We start from the raw sequence: 14527 nt of genomic DNA on the forward strand, positions 1-14527 counted from the left end.
CTTACTGGCTTCTAGAATTTGGCTCACTTCGTCTTCTTTGTGTCCTTGGCAGTCTGGTGGATTTAAATAAAGATGGGTCCTGTTGTTTTTGTGGGAGCAACAGCCCCTTGTGATTTCCTGCACCTTCACTGGAAATAGAAGCGCCCCGCCGTGGATTTGACAAGGCCTAACAGGACGCCTGCACGAAGCATACATGTTCTCTTGACTCCTTTCCCTACCCATTCTGGACAGGCAGAAATTTGGCTGGAAGTAAGGAGCAAGGAGGGTACTTGAGGCAGCAGACGGCTGCTGTCATGAGTAATCTGGGGGGAGCCAAAGTCACCGTGAGCTCCGCCAGCTCTCGGGCGAGGGTGTTCTCCATTCAGCGGCTCACGAGTCGGGGTGGGAAGACCTCGGGCTTCACAGACCCTTGGCACAGTGTGCCGGCGGGAGGAATAACAGCATGCGGCTTCGGTGTAAGCTCCTGACGGCTCTTCTATGTTGACTTTTTATGTCATGGCTTCGTGGGCAGACGGTCTTGGAATCCAGCCTTGCCACTTACTTCTGGTGTGGCCTTGGGCAAGACACCTAACCTCTGTGACATGGTGATTGAGCAGCACATCTTGTCACTTACAGGTTGTGAACAGTACGTAGGTGCTTACTGGAGGGCTCGACACCCCGTTCTCAAATGTTCGTTCCACCCAGACTCCTGGTTTCTTCCTCTCTGTTTTCATCTCAGGATTGTAGTGTCTGCATGGTGGTGTCCTCTCTGTCATGCCTTTATTCAAGATTCTTGGTGCCTCTGACGTGTTCTGTTTGCTCACAGAGACACAGTCACCTAATTCCACGGATTTGATGCATTCCTTTACACCCTGCTTGATCACAGAAATACATCACTCAACACAGAACCTCCTACCAGGTGCATTTCCCAAGTAGAGCTACTCATGCACTCGCCTTCTTCTGACAGAGGGGGCTGTCTCTCCTGAATGGTGCTGCTCAGAGCCGCTGGACCTGTCCACAGTATCACAGAGTCTGACTGCCCTGAACACAGGGCCAGCCCCGCACTTGGCCGCGTCCTTCTCTCCTCGGCTCTACTTCCCACTCATGTTTTGCGTTTACGCTGAGACATGTCACCGGCCCCAGAGCCGGAGGGAGCTTGCACTTAGGGTCTTTGCTTTGCGAGGCTCCAAGTGCACCACGAGATTCCTGACTTCTTTAAAACAAGTCAAAAATTTGGTGCATGAATTTGCCAAGTCTGGAAAAAAAAAAAAAGGCCAGTCTAAAATCAGCAGTTTTCAGAATCTGTGCATTTTGGAAACTGTTCGGTGCAACTTACTGATGACCCTCCTTTAGACTTCTTCATTCCTGAAACGAGGCCTGTGTTTGACAAATGGCCATGATCGCTCCTCTGCCCTGGCTTTCGGAAGGTGAGGGCTGGCCTTCTCTCTTGTGGCCATAAAATTTTTAGATGTATAGAAGGATATTTTTTAAAAAGGAACCAGCCAGATCATAATCTTAAAAAGACACTATTAAATTTAATTTATATTTGATATGTATCTAAAATGAATCCTAAAATATTTGTATTAGGAAGCCTAAGGAACATCTTGTTTGTTGTCAAATTAAATTTTGTATAACGGAGAAATCTTCACAAAACTGGTGAGAAATAAGGAAGATTTCGGTAGTTGATTTCATTATCATTGATGAGCTTTTCCTAGGTATTTCATCTGGAGTGTATCATACCACAATTTAACATACAGAATTTTAAGAGACAGGGTAGGTATAAGAGGCACTAAATTGCATTTGAATTTTTGATGCAAAACCTGAAATGTTTACTTATTCCTTTAACACCCCTTTTCTGCGTACCCGCTGCGGGCCAAGCACTCTGCCAGGGTCAGGGGATGTCAGGATGAGGCCAGGCATCTTGTCTGTCAGCCTCAGGAATCTGGGCAGAGACCTATGTGCATAAAAAGTATAGCAGTAAGTGTATGAACTACTACCGGAAGGTTGTGTACCAAATGCTCTGAGAAGCCAGAAGAACAGCTAATTATTCCAATTCCATCATTTTGTAAAAGCTGTGTTTTAATTGGGTTAATAGACTATTATCCTACCATGTAAAACCTAATAGCTTTGAAAAACCTATAGCACCAGAAAGTTCTCTGGGTGACTGATAGCCATAAACCAGAGGGAGTTAATGTCCTCTCTCGTCACATTCCTGATAGTGCAGTGGGGCCCAAAGATGTTCCTCGTGTGTCCATATGAAGCAGAAACGAGTAATAGGTGCAGAAAACACCAGGTGGCTCATAGAGCCCATAAGGGGCTTTGATGCTAACTTGGCCAAAGCTGGTGTTTGGATGAGGTCAGCCAGGATGTGGCTGTGTAAGTAATTTACTCCTGGTTTCCAGGCTAAACTTCGCGAGCGGGAGAGAACAAGCAGGGAAATGATCTCAAACGGGCAGAATGTTTAGAACCACACATTTATAAACCGTCCTGATCCATCCTCAGCCTGAAATTCTGAGTGTCCCTCAGAAAGCTGAATCATCTGGCGCGGCGGGAGGCATCGTGGCTTTATTTCTACTGTCACTTCTCCTGTTACCCGGGAGATGGCTTCATCTTTCCATCATGAAGTTCCAGCAGGAGGTTGATTGTTTAAATATCTAGTGCTAGAGTAGAGAAGGCAGGTGGACTGATCCCTTTTGTAATCATCATATGTTGGGCATTACAGTTGGTATTTGAGGTATGCTTCTTTTTTTTTTTTTTTTTTTTTTGCCCTCACAGCCCTCTATAATGTAGGTATTAATATTCCCATTTCACAGATGAGGAAACTGAGGCCTGCCTCCAGCTAAGTTACACACTCAGGAATAATGCAGTCAGTCCTTGGTGGAGCTGGGATTTTGATCCCTGTCTCTTGGTAGACAAAGCTGCTCTCTGTCCAGGACTCTGACCCTTGCTGTTATCCCAAGAAGAGGCACATTTTTGCCTCCTTGCCCTCCCCCCACTTCCCTGCACTGCTTTGATTATATAAGCCTGCAGTTAACGTGTGTAGCTACCAAAACTCAAGGAAAATCCTTAAGCTGTCCGTGCGTGAACTAAGCAGGAGGAACATTTCCCAAGTTTAGTGGAAATTACTGAACCATGGGGCACAGAGGGAAAGGAGTGAAGTGTAGGGTTTCTGTGGGTGGTGGTTGTTTTGCTTTTTTGTTCTTATTTTGCATGAAAGAGAAGAATCTGAGATTATACTGCTTTTTTTTTTTCCTTTTGGTTTTGTGTTTTCCTTCGTGTGTGTGTGTGTGTGTGTGTGTGTGTGTAGGAAGAAGCGTCACCGTCACCGTGGGGTGGGAGGTGGTCAGCCATTCATTAAATTGTTGGAGCTAACATGTCTGCTAAAAACCTGTGATTTCATCTTCAGCTTCCTTGTATTTTAGATTTTTTAAAGTACTTCCAGGAAAAAAAAATGGAAATTGGATTATCCGACGTTAAATTAAAATCCCGTCTAATAGTGAGCGGTATATTCTTTGGAAATATTGCATTTTTGACAGCACAAGTGATTACAAACAAATCAATAATCGGTGAACACTGAAGAGTCTTCCAAGCTCTGGCAGGAAAAGCAATTAGTGTGGATTGATTTACTGTTATTTATTGTGATGAGGTAATTGCCTCCGCTCGCGCTGTTCTTGAACTTGTGGTACCCCACGGTTTAAAAACATTTATTCTTTTAAATTGTTTAATTTATCTCTGGCCTTATTGTAGAACAGAGATGGCTTTGCGCTTAACTCATGTGAAGACCTGGCTTTCCTCTTTAGCTCCCTAACCCCAGGCTGGGTTTTGTCCCTGCTGTGGCTGAGCCCAGAATGAAGTCCCAACCTTGTGCGCCCAGGCTCATAAATCCTGGAGAGATGCGGCCAGAAACAAATCATGGGAACCTCCTCCCCCCCGCCCCCACACAGGTGGTGGAGGGTGGCCTTGCCTGGCGGTTCACATGCAGACCACAGTGTGGGGCACCCGACTGGCCTGGATGGTGCGTCGCTGGTGGGATGGGGGCGGGGTACTGATACTCTCACTCACACCGATAACATTGCTTTGAAATCCCAGCCACAGACCGCTCTGAAGGCTGACTGTTGGGAACATGCTTGGCCCCGCTGCTCCTTGGGGTGCGTGCCTTTCCTTTCTGGTACATGTCTCTCTGCCTCTTATCCCTCTTGTCTGTCCCCTGTGGCTATGCACCATTACGCTTTTGTGTGGCCGTCACTTCGGGGCAGTTTCCCAGTCTGCACCCGTGGTTTGTGCTCACTGCTGAGCTTGGCTGGAGAAGGACATGAGGGAGTGAGTGTTCCAGATGCAGATGGTCTTTGAGAATTTCCCTTATGAGCCTCGCCATATGTCTTGCAGTCTTTACAGGCCTGGTCCCTTAAGAGCACGCATACGCATCTTTTTCCTTCTGAGTGGCTCATGTCCCGGTCTCGGCATGCAGGTGCAGCCTTTGGCGCTGGACCCACGCTGTATTTCTCGTGCTGCCGGGGGAGGGTCTGCTCGGGGCCCTGCTGAAAATGATTCTCAGAGAGCAGGCTGGGGGGAACACTTGAGTCTCCCAGCTCATGTCCTCATCCAGAACGTTCCGGAAGGGCTGCTGGCTTTGCTGGATGACCCTGTGTGGGTAATGGGACTTGGCAGTTGAGAGATTCCATGTGATGAAATGTCTCTGAGTGGAAGTTTCTCGTGGGCACGTTCACCACCGAGCAGGGAGTCGAAGGCGGCAGCCAGCGTGCTGGAGGTTTTGTTTTCGCATGTTCTAGTTTGTGAGTCTGTCGTGCCCAGTACTGCTGTGGGTTGCAGTGGGGTGTAAGCCGTGGCGCCTGAACTCGGGAGCTTGTGGTCGGCCTGGGAGGTGACACCGACGCCCCTGGGGGTGGAGGGCGGAAGCTCTGTTCTCCGGCGTGTGCTCCTGGGAACACGAGTTCCTTGGATGCTGTAGGCGTCGTGCGGAGGGGATACGGCAGGCAGGGATCCGCAGACGTGTTAGGCCCCAGGAGCCCCTCCTCTCCTTTCCCCAGTGGGTCTCACAGCACTTAGGTTTTGTGAAACAACTTGGTAAATACTGGTTATCAGAGAATCCAAAAGTAGAAAAAAATGGTTTATGAACTCTGCGAACAGTTGTCCCTCCCAGGGCTCCTGAGCAGCCTCAGAGTGACCGCTCAGACCTCTCGCCTGCCTCCGTGTGGCTGCCCCGCTGGGCACGAGGCTTCCTGTGCTGTGCCCCTGTTCTCTGCACACTCCCCGCCACACGCAGGGCTCTGCACACCACCCCGGCTTCACACCTGCTCCTGCTCCCCCCGCCGCTCCTCTCTCAGGGGCTGGGCAGTTCTCTTACCTCCGCCTGGCTCGGTTCACAGGCTTTGCTTTTCTCCCCGACGCTGGAGCTGGCGGGTTATGTGTGACCCGTCTGTGAGCGAGAATGCTAGCTCCGTGACGCACTGGGTTTAGTTTGTGTTCTCTTCCCAGCACGGAGGCGGCACGTAATAAATATTTGTGGAGTGACTCGATGAGTAAATGAGTAAATGCTGCAGAATGTCAGTGGGACAGATGCGTCACGGAAGACAGCTAGGTAGAGCTGGGGCTCCGAGCTCCCGTGAGGCTTGTGGCCCCAAGGACACGTGTTCAACAGCTCTTCCATCACGGGGCGGCCCAGCTGGGGTCTCCGCTCTGTCCTCGGTTCGCTGGGTGGCCTTGAGCCCGCAGGGCTTTCTTTGTCCCGGAGCAGCGCTGGGCAGTGAGGTTAGAGAGAGCCCAAACACGTGTCATTGCTTCTAGAGGGGAGACGCTCGGTCCTGGGGCAACCAAGTGGGGTTCCCAGGGCAGAGGATGCTGTAGACCCCCTGCTGGGAGGTGGGCCCTGGGTGATGTGCAGCCTCCATCAGCCCATCGGGAGTCGTCTCTGCGAAGAGCAGGTGCAGTAGCTGTGAGCATATTGTTTCTGAAAGTCGATGCCGACAACCTTGCTTCGTCGTTGTGCTGTGTTCAAGAGCTGTCTCCGTGGAGGTTCCTGTCGGAGGGAGTGCGGGTGACCTTTCTCCAGTGTGTTCTCTGGAAATCTGTAGAAATGCAGGCACAAGGGTTCTTTGGTAGGCGTGTTGTTGACTGGGCCTAATGCAGAGTTCTTGCGGGGAGCAGCAGGTAGCAGGCTCTGCCAAGGGCCGTCCACATAGGGGCTGTGTAGGGCCGGGTCCCTGAGGCAGGAATTTTGGGGAAGCCAGGGGACGACAAGGGGAGTGGTTTGGGCTACCAGAGCTTGTCTGTGCTGGAAATACGACCTTGACAGCAGTGCCTTCTTGTTGATCCTGTTATTGGCAACAAAGCCATTTGCAAAACTGAAAATGTACAAGGAAAAGTTGCAGAAACGGTTTGTCCAGTTCATCTACAGGGAGACGGATGACCCAGAAGGGGTGCCTGTCTGCCACGGGCCTGCGGGCAGTGCGCCTGCTGCCCAGATCAGCTGGCGTGTGCGCTTCGGGCTCAGATGGACCTTTGCTCAACACCCTGGGCTTGACTGGTGACTGGGTCTGTGTACTTCTGCAAGCCACGTAGCCTCCCGGGGCTTCTGCGTCCCCATCTGGAAGATGAGTGCTGTGTCCTCCCATGTGGCTTGGGAGACCTCCGTTGGCAGACGCCGTCGAGGCTCTGATTGGGTGGAAGTCTCCTTATGTCCCAGGTGGAGCAGGGATCCCGGAGCCCCGAATGCTTACTGCTCGGGGTGGCCAGGTGCTGGCTTGCATTCTGGGGAGTCAGTGGCCACCTTGGTCATTAATGAAAGTGACTCCATCTTCCTGTCGGGTTTTCTCCGTGGCACAAGGGCTGCCGTAAATCTCCTAGGTGTCCCGGCGCCGAAGCCCCAGGGAGGCTCGTGTGCAATCCTGTCTCTCCCCCGCGTCACTTGATTTAAGGCCGGCAGTGCTGGAGTTATACTTAGTATTTCCTCCGGCCTGTCATCAGGTCTCCGGTGAGACACTCAGGCTCCACAGCAGGCTTCTTGTTGGACATTTTCGGTCACAGTCAGAGTGTCCGAACACTGGCCCAGTTGTGGTGTCACTATACTCACATAGACGAGACACTGTAAACCTGAAAATCCCGCCTTCCGTGGCAGGGGGTGAATGTCGTCCTTACTGTCGTTCGTATGACGTATGGCTCCCGCTTGTTGGATGCTGTGTGTCCTTCTCGGCACCTGCCGGTTTCGATAACCATCAAAAAGCTTGTGAAGAGGGGTTTTTATGTCACATATTTACCCATTTAATCATCTGTTATGTTTACTTTTACTATCCTGAGATGGAATGTATGTCCAGAATATTGCACACACGTGAATGTGTGGTGTGACGGGTGATAGTGACGTGAACAGTGACGTGAACACACGCGAGCCGCTGCTCAGAAGGGACCGTTGCCTGTAGTCCGGTCCCTCCCTCCACGGGGCCTTCCTGAGTGCACCCCACCTGTCTCCCAGAGGCGACCACTAGCCTGCCTTCTCTGACAGTGACTCTGCTTTCTCTGTGCTTTTACCACCCGTGCGTGTGTCCCTATACAAGTAACGTAGCATGGCACGCCCTTGAACTTGATGTTACAGCTGTCCGTGGATCTGTGTGTGGGATGTATGTTGTTTTGCATGTTTGTTTGTTTGGAACTTGGCTTCTTTGCTGAACATTACGTTGGCAAGACTGCTCGGAATTCTTGCCTGTAGCTCTCCCTCGCTTTTCTGTGGCATCACACTCTACTGTGCGAACGGTCCCCTGCCTTGTGGCCCTTTGCGCATGCGTTGCCTTCCTACATGGTTTTGTTTCGTTTTCATGATCATTAATGAGGTGGAGGCCCTTTTCATCTATTTTTTGGTCCTTTGGATTTCTTTCTCTTTCTTTTTCTTTCTCTCTCTCTCTCTCTCTCTCTTTTTTTTTTTTTTTTTGGTAGACCATTCAAATACTTTTCCATTTTTCTATTGATTGGTGGTGTTCTAATTTGTTTTCAGGAATCCTTTATATACAGTTGACTTTTTTTAAAAAAAAATATTTTATTTATTTGAGAGAGAGTGAGTGAGAGAGAGAAAGAGCATGAATGGGGGAGGGGTAGAAGCAGAGGGACAAGCAGACTCCCCGCTGTACAGGGACCCGGACGTGGGACTCGATCCCAGGACCCTGAGATCATGACCTGAGCCGAAGGCAGATGTGTAACCCACTGAACCACCCAGGCACCTCCGACATAGAGTTGACTCTTGAACAACATGAATTTGAACTACACAGTCCACTTACATGCAGAGTCTTTTCAATAAATACAGTACTGTGAATGTGTTTTCCTTATGATTTTAAGTAACATTTTCTTTTCTCAAGCTTGCTTTACTCTAAGAATGCAGGATAGTGTACTTAGACACAGCATGTGCTGCTCAACTCTGTGGAACCAGTAAGCCTTCCAGTCAGCAGAGCCTGCTCCTAGTTAAGCTTTCAGGGAGTCAGAAGTTGTGGGTGGACTTCCGGCTGTGTGGGGTTGGCGCTTCGGTCCCCCATTGTTAAGGGGTCGGTTGCCTGTATTTTGGGGGTTACATGTTGTGAATGCAATGACTTATTCTGTGGCTTTCCCCACTCTTTATAACGTTTTTAATTAATTAATTAATGTATTTATTATTATTTATTTTTTAAAGGTTTTGATTTATTTAAGTAATCTCTACACCCAGCATGGGGCTGTAACTCAGTAACCCCGGGAACAAGAGTTGCGTGCTTCATGCTTCTCCAGCTGAGCCAGCCCTGCCCCACCCTTACAGTGCCTATTAATGTTCTCGAGTTCAAGGGCCGCCTAGATGGCTAAGCATCTAACTCCTGGTTTTGCTCCGGGCGTCATCCCATGGTCATGATCCCAGGGTCCTGAGACAGAGCCCCATGTCGAGCTCTGCTCTCGGCGCAGATTCTGCTTGAGATTCTCTCTCTCTCTGCCCCTTCTCCCCACAAGTGCCCTCTCTCTCAAATCTTTTTAAACCACGTTCTTAAATTTAACATCATTTGAAAAAAGTCTTACCCAGATTTTTAGTTTCTGTTGTTGTTGGGATGGTTTGCTGGACTGACCTTACATGAGTCACTAACAAAGAGAAAGGGGATTTTTCTTTCTCATTTAGCTGCGCGAGTGTAGTCAGGGCCCACCATGCTGGGCCCTGCGCTGGCTCCAGGGACGCACTGACAAGCATGTCCAGTACAGATTCTGTTCTCAAAGGGCCACAGCTTGTGGGGATGTGGCCGTGCTGGTAACAGTCATGCAGGAGCAAGATCAGAGCCCTGGGTGATCTTGCTGGGGTGCTGGGGTGGTGGGGGTGGACGGTGGAGGAGAAGGAGATGCCCATCTTCCTGGGACCTGGAGAAGGTTTCAGAGGTAAACGGGGTGGGGGCTGGGAGTAGCCTGTGAGCTAACCCTTCTGAAGAAGAAATAGGAGCTTCTCTGGTGAACATTTCCCTTTTTATGACCTACAGGACAATGCATGGGCATCTTTGCTCACTTGGGAATAAAGGAAATGTTGAACTCATCAAATTTGGCTGAAATCTGTGAAGCCTAGCACGATTGTCTTCTCTCAGAGCAAAGGGGACGCTGGGGAGGGGGTGTATATTCCTTTGTATCATCCCGTGGCTCACGCTTTGGGGATCTAGGATTTGAGGCTGTGCTCAGAATGTGCTCAGAATGAGAGGATTGGGGCACCTGGGGGGCTCAGTCGGTTAAGTGTCTGCCTTTGGCTCACATCATGACCCCAGGGTCCTGGGATCAAGCCCCACAGGGAGCCTGCTTCTCCCTCTGTCAGCAGCTCCCCCTGCTTGTCTTTTCTCTCATTTTCTCTCTCTGACAAATAAATAAATAAAATCCTAAAAAAAAAAAAAAATGAGTGGATCAGCAGCAAATACAAGTGGATTGGTCTGCTCAGTCAGGACAGCCTGGTTCGCACACACGATGTAGGACCTGCCACACGAAGACAGTCACATCTCCTCTTGTTCTGGTTCTTGCAGTGTTAGGATCGGTCGCTTCTTTCCAAGGTAGTTGAGAGGGGCCAGAGTCTGTCCCAAGACACTTGGGTAGAAGGAGCACTGGGGAAGAGAGCAGAAATGGACGCCTCCTAAAACACCTGGAGGGGGACCCACCTCAGTCCCAGAAGTTGTCCTGGCGGTTGCCCCAGTAGAGGAAGGCAGGGTGGGAGCGTTGTTAAGGAAGAAGGAGGATCCTGACAGCATGAGAGGAAGCCAGAGGAATGGAAAGGTTGGGGCAGCTGACTCAATTGAAGCGAGGTGGCAGGTGAGGTCCTTGGTGGCTCTGCGCACTCTCAGGAGACCCGCAGGGCCCTGGGGCCGTTGATGCAGACACTTGTTCCAGTAATAGACCCGTCAGGGACTTGAGTTTGGTCCATGGCTGTGCTGCCCTGGGACGGTCTGCTGGTGGGCTTTTCTGTCCAGAGGGCAGACTGAGAAAGGAGTCCGTGCTGTTGGGGCCTAGTGATGCGGGCCGAGCAAGAACAGGGTTGTGGTCAGAGGAGACGCAGGCCCCAGCAGGGGGGTGGCATGGGCTCTTTGAAGTTTAGGGCAGTTTGAGCAGCGACATGACAAGGTCCGTCTGGTGTACAACTTTAAATCATCTTTCTCCGGAAGGAAATGCAGACAGGTCAGCAAGGAGGTTTGGGAGACCAGTGTGGGCCATCTGGCCATCCCAGTGGCTATGGGATTTGGCAGGAAGCAAAGTCTGCAGACTCAGGCCTTGAGCCGAGGACACTGAGCCCCTGTGCAGGCGCTCTCCTTCCTCATGAGATGCTCTTGGGCAGAAGTCAAGCTCAGGGCCTGGGGTCAGTTTTGTTTGGTTTTGTTTTGTTTTTATCTTAACCTTTGCATGTTTCTGATTACTTAAAACATACATTCTGTTCTAGAAATCCTGAAAAACGGAAACATGAAGACAAGTGAACGACGTATATGTAACCCTAGTCATGCCCTCTGCTCACTCTTTGATCTTTCCTTCCAAGTTCTCTCAGGCCTGCGGGGATCCGGGAGCTGGCGGCCTCTGCCGTAAAGTGCTGGTCCCGAGGGAGTGTTCTTGGGTCAGCTCATTTTAAGTCCTGAGCTTGGTCCCTGCATGCTGGTCCAGGTGCTGGAGTAACAGTGATCAAAAGAAATTGTGCCCTCCTGGTGTTTGTATTCTCATGGTGGGAGTAGACCATAAGCACAAGTAAATTGCATGTTATATTAGAAGGTAATAAATGCCGTAAGAAGCAAAGCAGTCAAAAACTGTAAGGGGTGCCCGGGCAGGGAGAGGGGGGACCTCACAGGAACAGTGACTTCAGACCGTGACCTTGGACTCCATGTTGCCTACAATGTCAAGGTAGCATGCGCCCAGCAGAGCTGGGGATGTAAGCCAGTGAGTCTGGTTTTCTGGGGCTCTTTCCTGGGAGGTTACTGGGTGGGAAAAGCCCACAGAGCGGTGAGCTCGATGTCACCGCGTGCCGGTGGTGGTGATGACAGAGCGGACTTTCTGAACACTTGCTCACCATCCGTGTAACCTCTGTGGGCCCCCCAGTAGTCGTGTGCCATCAGTATTTTCCCTGCCTCGATCTCCGAGGAGGAAACCCAGAAGCCAGAAGTTCCGGTGTGTGCCCGAGGCTTCGGGGATAGTGGATGGTGGCCAGTTGTGCTGGAGGAGTTGGACCCAGCTGTCCCAGCAGCAGCTTTGGTTTGGGATTGGTCCTTGCTCAGCCTTGGTCGGTGTTTGGGGACTGTGGTGGTTTTAGCTCTTGGAGAGGGCCCGTGTCAGGAGCCCCTGCTACCCCCTGACCGTCCTTATGCTCAGAATGTTTTCTGAAACTGCATCTTGCTCCTTCTGTGGTTTGGCCCCTGCTGTGTTTGATGGCCCGTTTCCTACTTTCCGGGAGTTCCCCTTTGGCCTGTTCTTGGCCTGGCATCCCTGGCCGTGCTGTCCCCAGGAGGGAAGCTGTGGGATTTCAGCGTCCTCGCCCCGGGCACCCTGGCCTTAGCAGGCAAAAACCTTACCGTCTGCACTTTATTATTCTTTGTAAATTTTGGGGAGATGTAAATCCTGGAGTGTTTGCTTTTCACGGTTACTTCTCTGATTTTTTCCCTATCATTTTAGGCTATAATCTTTGACTCTGAAAATGACCACAGGATGATAATAGTCAACATTTACAAGACGCTGTGGGGGGTGGGGCAGCCTCCAGCCTCAGACCGGCTGGATGCATCCCTCTGTGTCCAGGTTCCTTGGGGGAGGGTCACAGGCTGGGCCTGGGACCCAAAATCCAGTGACTTTCACAAGGCAGCTGATCTGCGTGGCCCCGGGAAGGGTGAAGTTGTCCCTGGAGCCTGGAGTTAAGTCTGTAGGACCAAGAATCACTGTGGCTGCCCCTTCCTGCCTCTTAGGCTGGCTGGCCACTCAGCACTGGCATTAGAGCATTTTCTTTGTTCTTTCTGATTGTGTGTAAATGCCAGTGTTCCAAAAATAATGTTATAATATTTGCCTATTTAGGAGATGAAGGCACTTCGAAGTGTTCTAGCTTCTATTTTAACTTGGCAAATAATCACATCCTGGGGTTTTAGACATCTTGTTCTCTGCTCGGTAGGTAGATGAGAGAGCCTGGTTAATTTTTGCCTTTGTCCCAGGTCCTTTTGTTTAATCAGTCCTTGTGGGCTAAGCCACGGGGCCCAGTGTAGCACGTGGAATGTGCTGCAGAGTGTCCCGTGAGCAGAGAGTGGCCTTGTAGATGGTGGCGTCCCCAGGGAGCATCTCAGGCTTTGTCCCTGCGTTGACTTCCTGGCGTCTTTCTCTCTGAGAACGGCCCTCAGGGGAGTAACGCGTTTCCTTCATAGGCTGGGATGGAGCTTTTTTCTGTGCTGCTTTGACAGACTGGGGAGCAGGGTGAATTCTGGAGCGGTTTCTGAGGAAGCCTGGACAAGACTGTATAATTAGCTGAATAGTAAAAGGAAAAGTGTAGGATGGTGTTCAGGTTTCTGCCTCCGAGCGATGAGCTGATTTTGCAGAAAGCGAGTTGGGAATTGTGTGTGTTTATTTGGAGAGGCCTGGAGAGCTTCCCTGTAGAGATACCTGGAAGGTGGTGGAGAATTCCTGTTTGTGGTTTGGGAGAGATCACCGCTGGATATAGATCAAGCTGGCGAAATGATCATTGGAACCACAGCAGGAGAACAAACAGACCCAAGGACAGAACCTTGGAGAAAGCCAGCATTTCTCATCGTCCCACCCCCATCCCCTGTACTGAGACCTGGGGCCGCCATGGACTGCTCCTTCTCTCCTACTCCTGCGGGCGGCCAAGCTGCTTGTGTTCCCAGATAGGCCCCAGAGGCACACCTTGGATTCATGTAGCCGTCTGCTGGACGGTCGGAGAGCATGTGGCTCAGAGGGATACTGATAATGCCCTTCACTGGGAGTCAGGGCGTGGGATGTCCATCCATCACTCATCTGATGGCCAGGTCCCACTGGGTTCCCCAAGGGGCCTGAGCAGCCACCCCTTTCCTCCCCACCAAAGCAATGCAAGGTGGCAGCAAGGCTGCATGGCGCATTGCATCCTTACCTTGAAAGCGCTTGCCCTGCGTGGGTGCAGGGGGTTGGAAGTGAACTGACCAGGTAGATTTCCCCAGTGGTGGACAGCTGTGGGTGGATGCGTGTGTATATGCGCGCGCTTGCAGGTGCATGCTGTGGGGGAAATGACTTAGTTAAAGAAGCAGGTACATCGGGGAATTAATTGTGAGGGGAGCTACTTTGAAAGACATTCACTTGAACAACAATAACAAAAAAAGTAAAATGATAAATTACTGTATTCCTTTCTTTCATTGTTTTTTTCTTGATCAAGAACAAAGGTCAAAATAAGACAAGAACTGAAAGCAACCAAACTGAGCAGAGACCCTTCCTGCTCTGGGGATGCCTTGTGTGGTCCTCGTGGAGGGAGAACTCCGCATCCTGAGCATCATCCCTGGACCCCGTGCCCCGAGCCTGTCCCCAGGGGCAGCCTGCGCATCACAGGCTTTGGGGGTGTCAGACACACGGGGTGGGAGAGGAGCAGAGGAGGACATTGGGATGAGTCCCGCGTCGTCTTCCTTGGGGCTCCATCTTCCCTGGGGCTTCCCTTCCCTAACCCGTCCTCTTTGTCCCTACAGCCTTTCCGCTGTGCCCACTGCCACTACTCCTGTAACATATCCGGCTCTCTGAAGCGACACTACAACAGGAAGCACCCCAACGAGGAGTACGCCAACGTGGGCACCGGGGAGTTGGCGGCCGACGCACTCATCCAGCAAGGTAGGCAGCGTGCCCCCTGGCCGGGCTGCGGCATCTTACAGCTCCGTCCCGATGCCTGGGCGTGTTTGGTTCATTCTCCGTGGTCACGGCTGTGCTCCACCCCGCACCCCCTCTGCTGTGTATCAGCATTCCTTCTTGCCTTGCTGGAAATCTGAAATGAAAGAGGTCATGACTACGCACAGATTTTACTACCCACCCCACAGCGTTCAGTATTGCCTTCAGTTGTTTGTCTCTGTGGATCTTTTTG

At 51.0% G+C, this 14527-nt stretch overlaps 1 protein-coding gene across 1 annotated transcript in view; it reads left to right on the top strand.

Annotated features, from left to right (window-relative positions):
- The window catches only part of ZFAT (zinc finger and AT-hook domain containing), a 184590-nt gene that overhangs the window by 126570 nt on the left and 43493 nt on the right, over nucleotides 1–14527 (top strand). The window contains exon 12 of the mRNA XM_059165561.1: nucleotides 14142–14280. Coding sequence (XP_059021544.1) covers nucleotides 14142–14280 — 139 coding nt within the window. The remainder of the gene's footprint in view (nucleotides 1–14141; nucleotides 14281–14527) is intronic.

This window comes from Mustela lutreola, chromosome 3 (genome assembly GCF_030435805.1).
Source record: "Mustela lutreola isolate mMusLut2 chromosome 3, mMusLut2.pri, whole genome shotgun sequence".
Lineage (NCBI taxonomy): Eukaryota > Metazoa > Chordata > Mammalia > Carnivora > Mustelidae > Mustela > Mustela lutreola.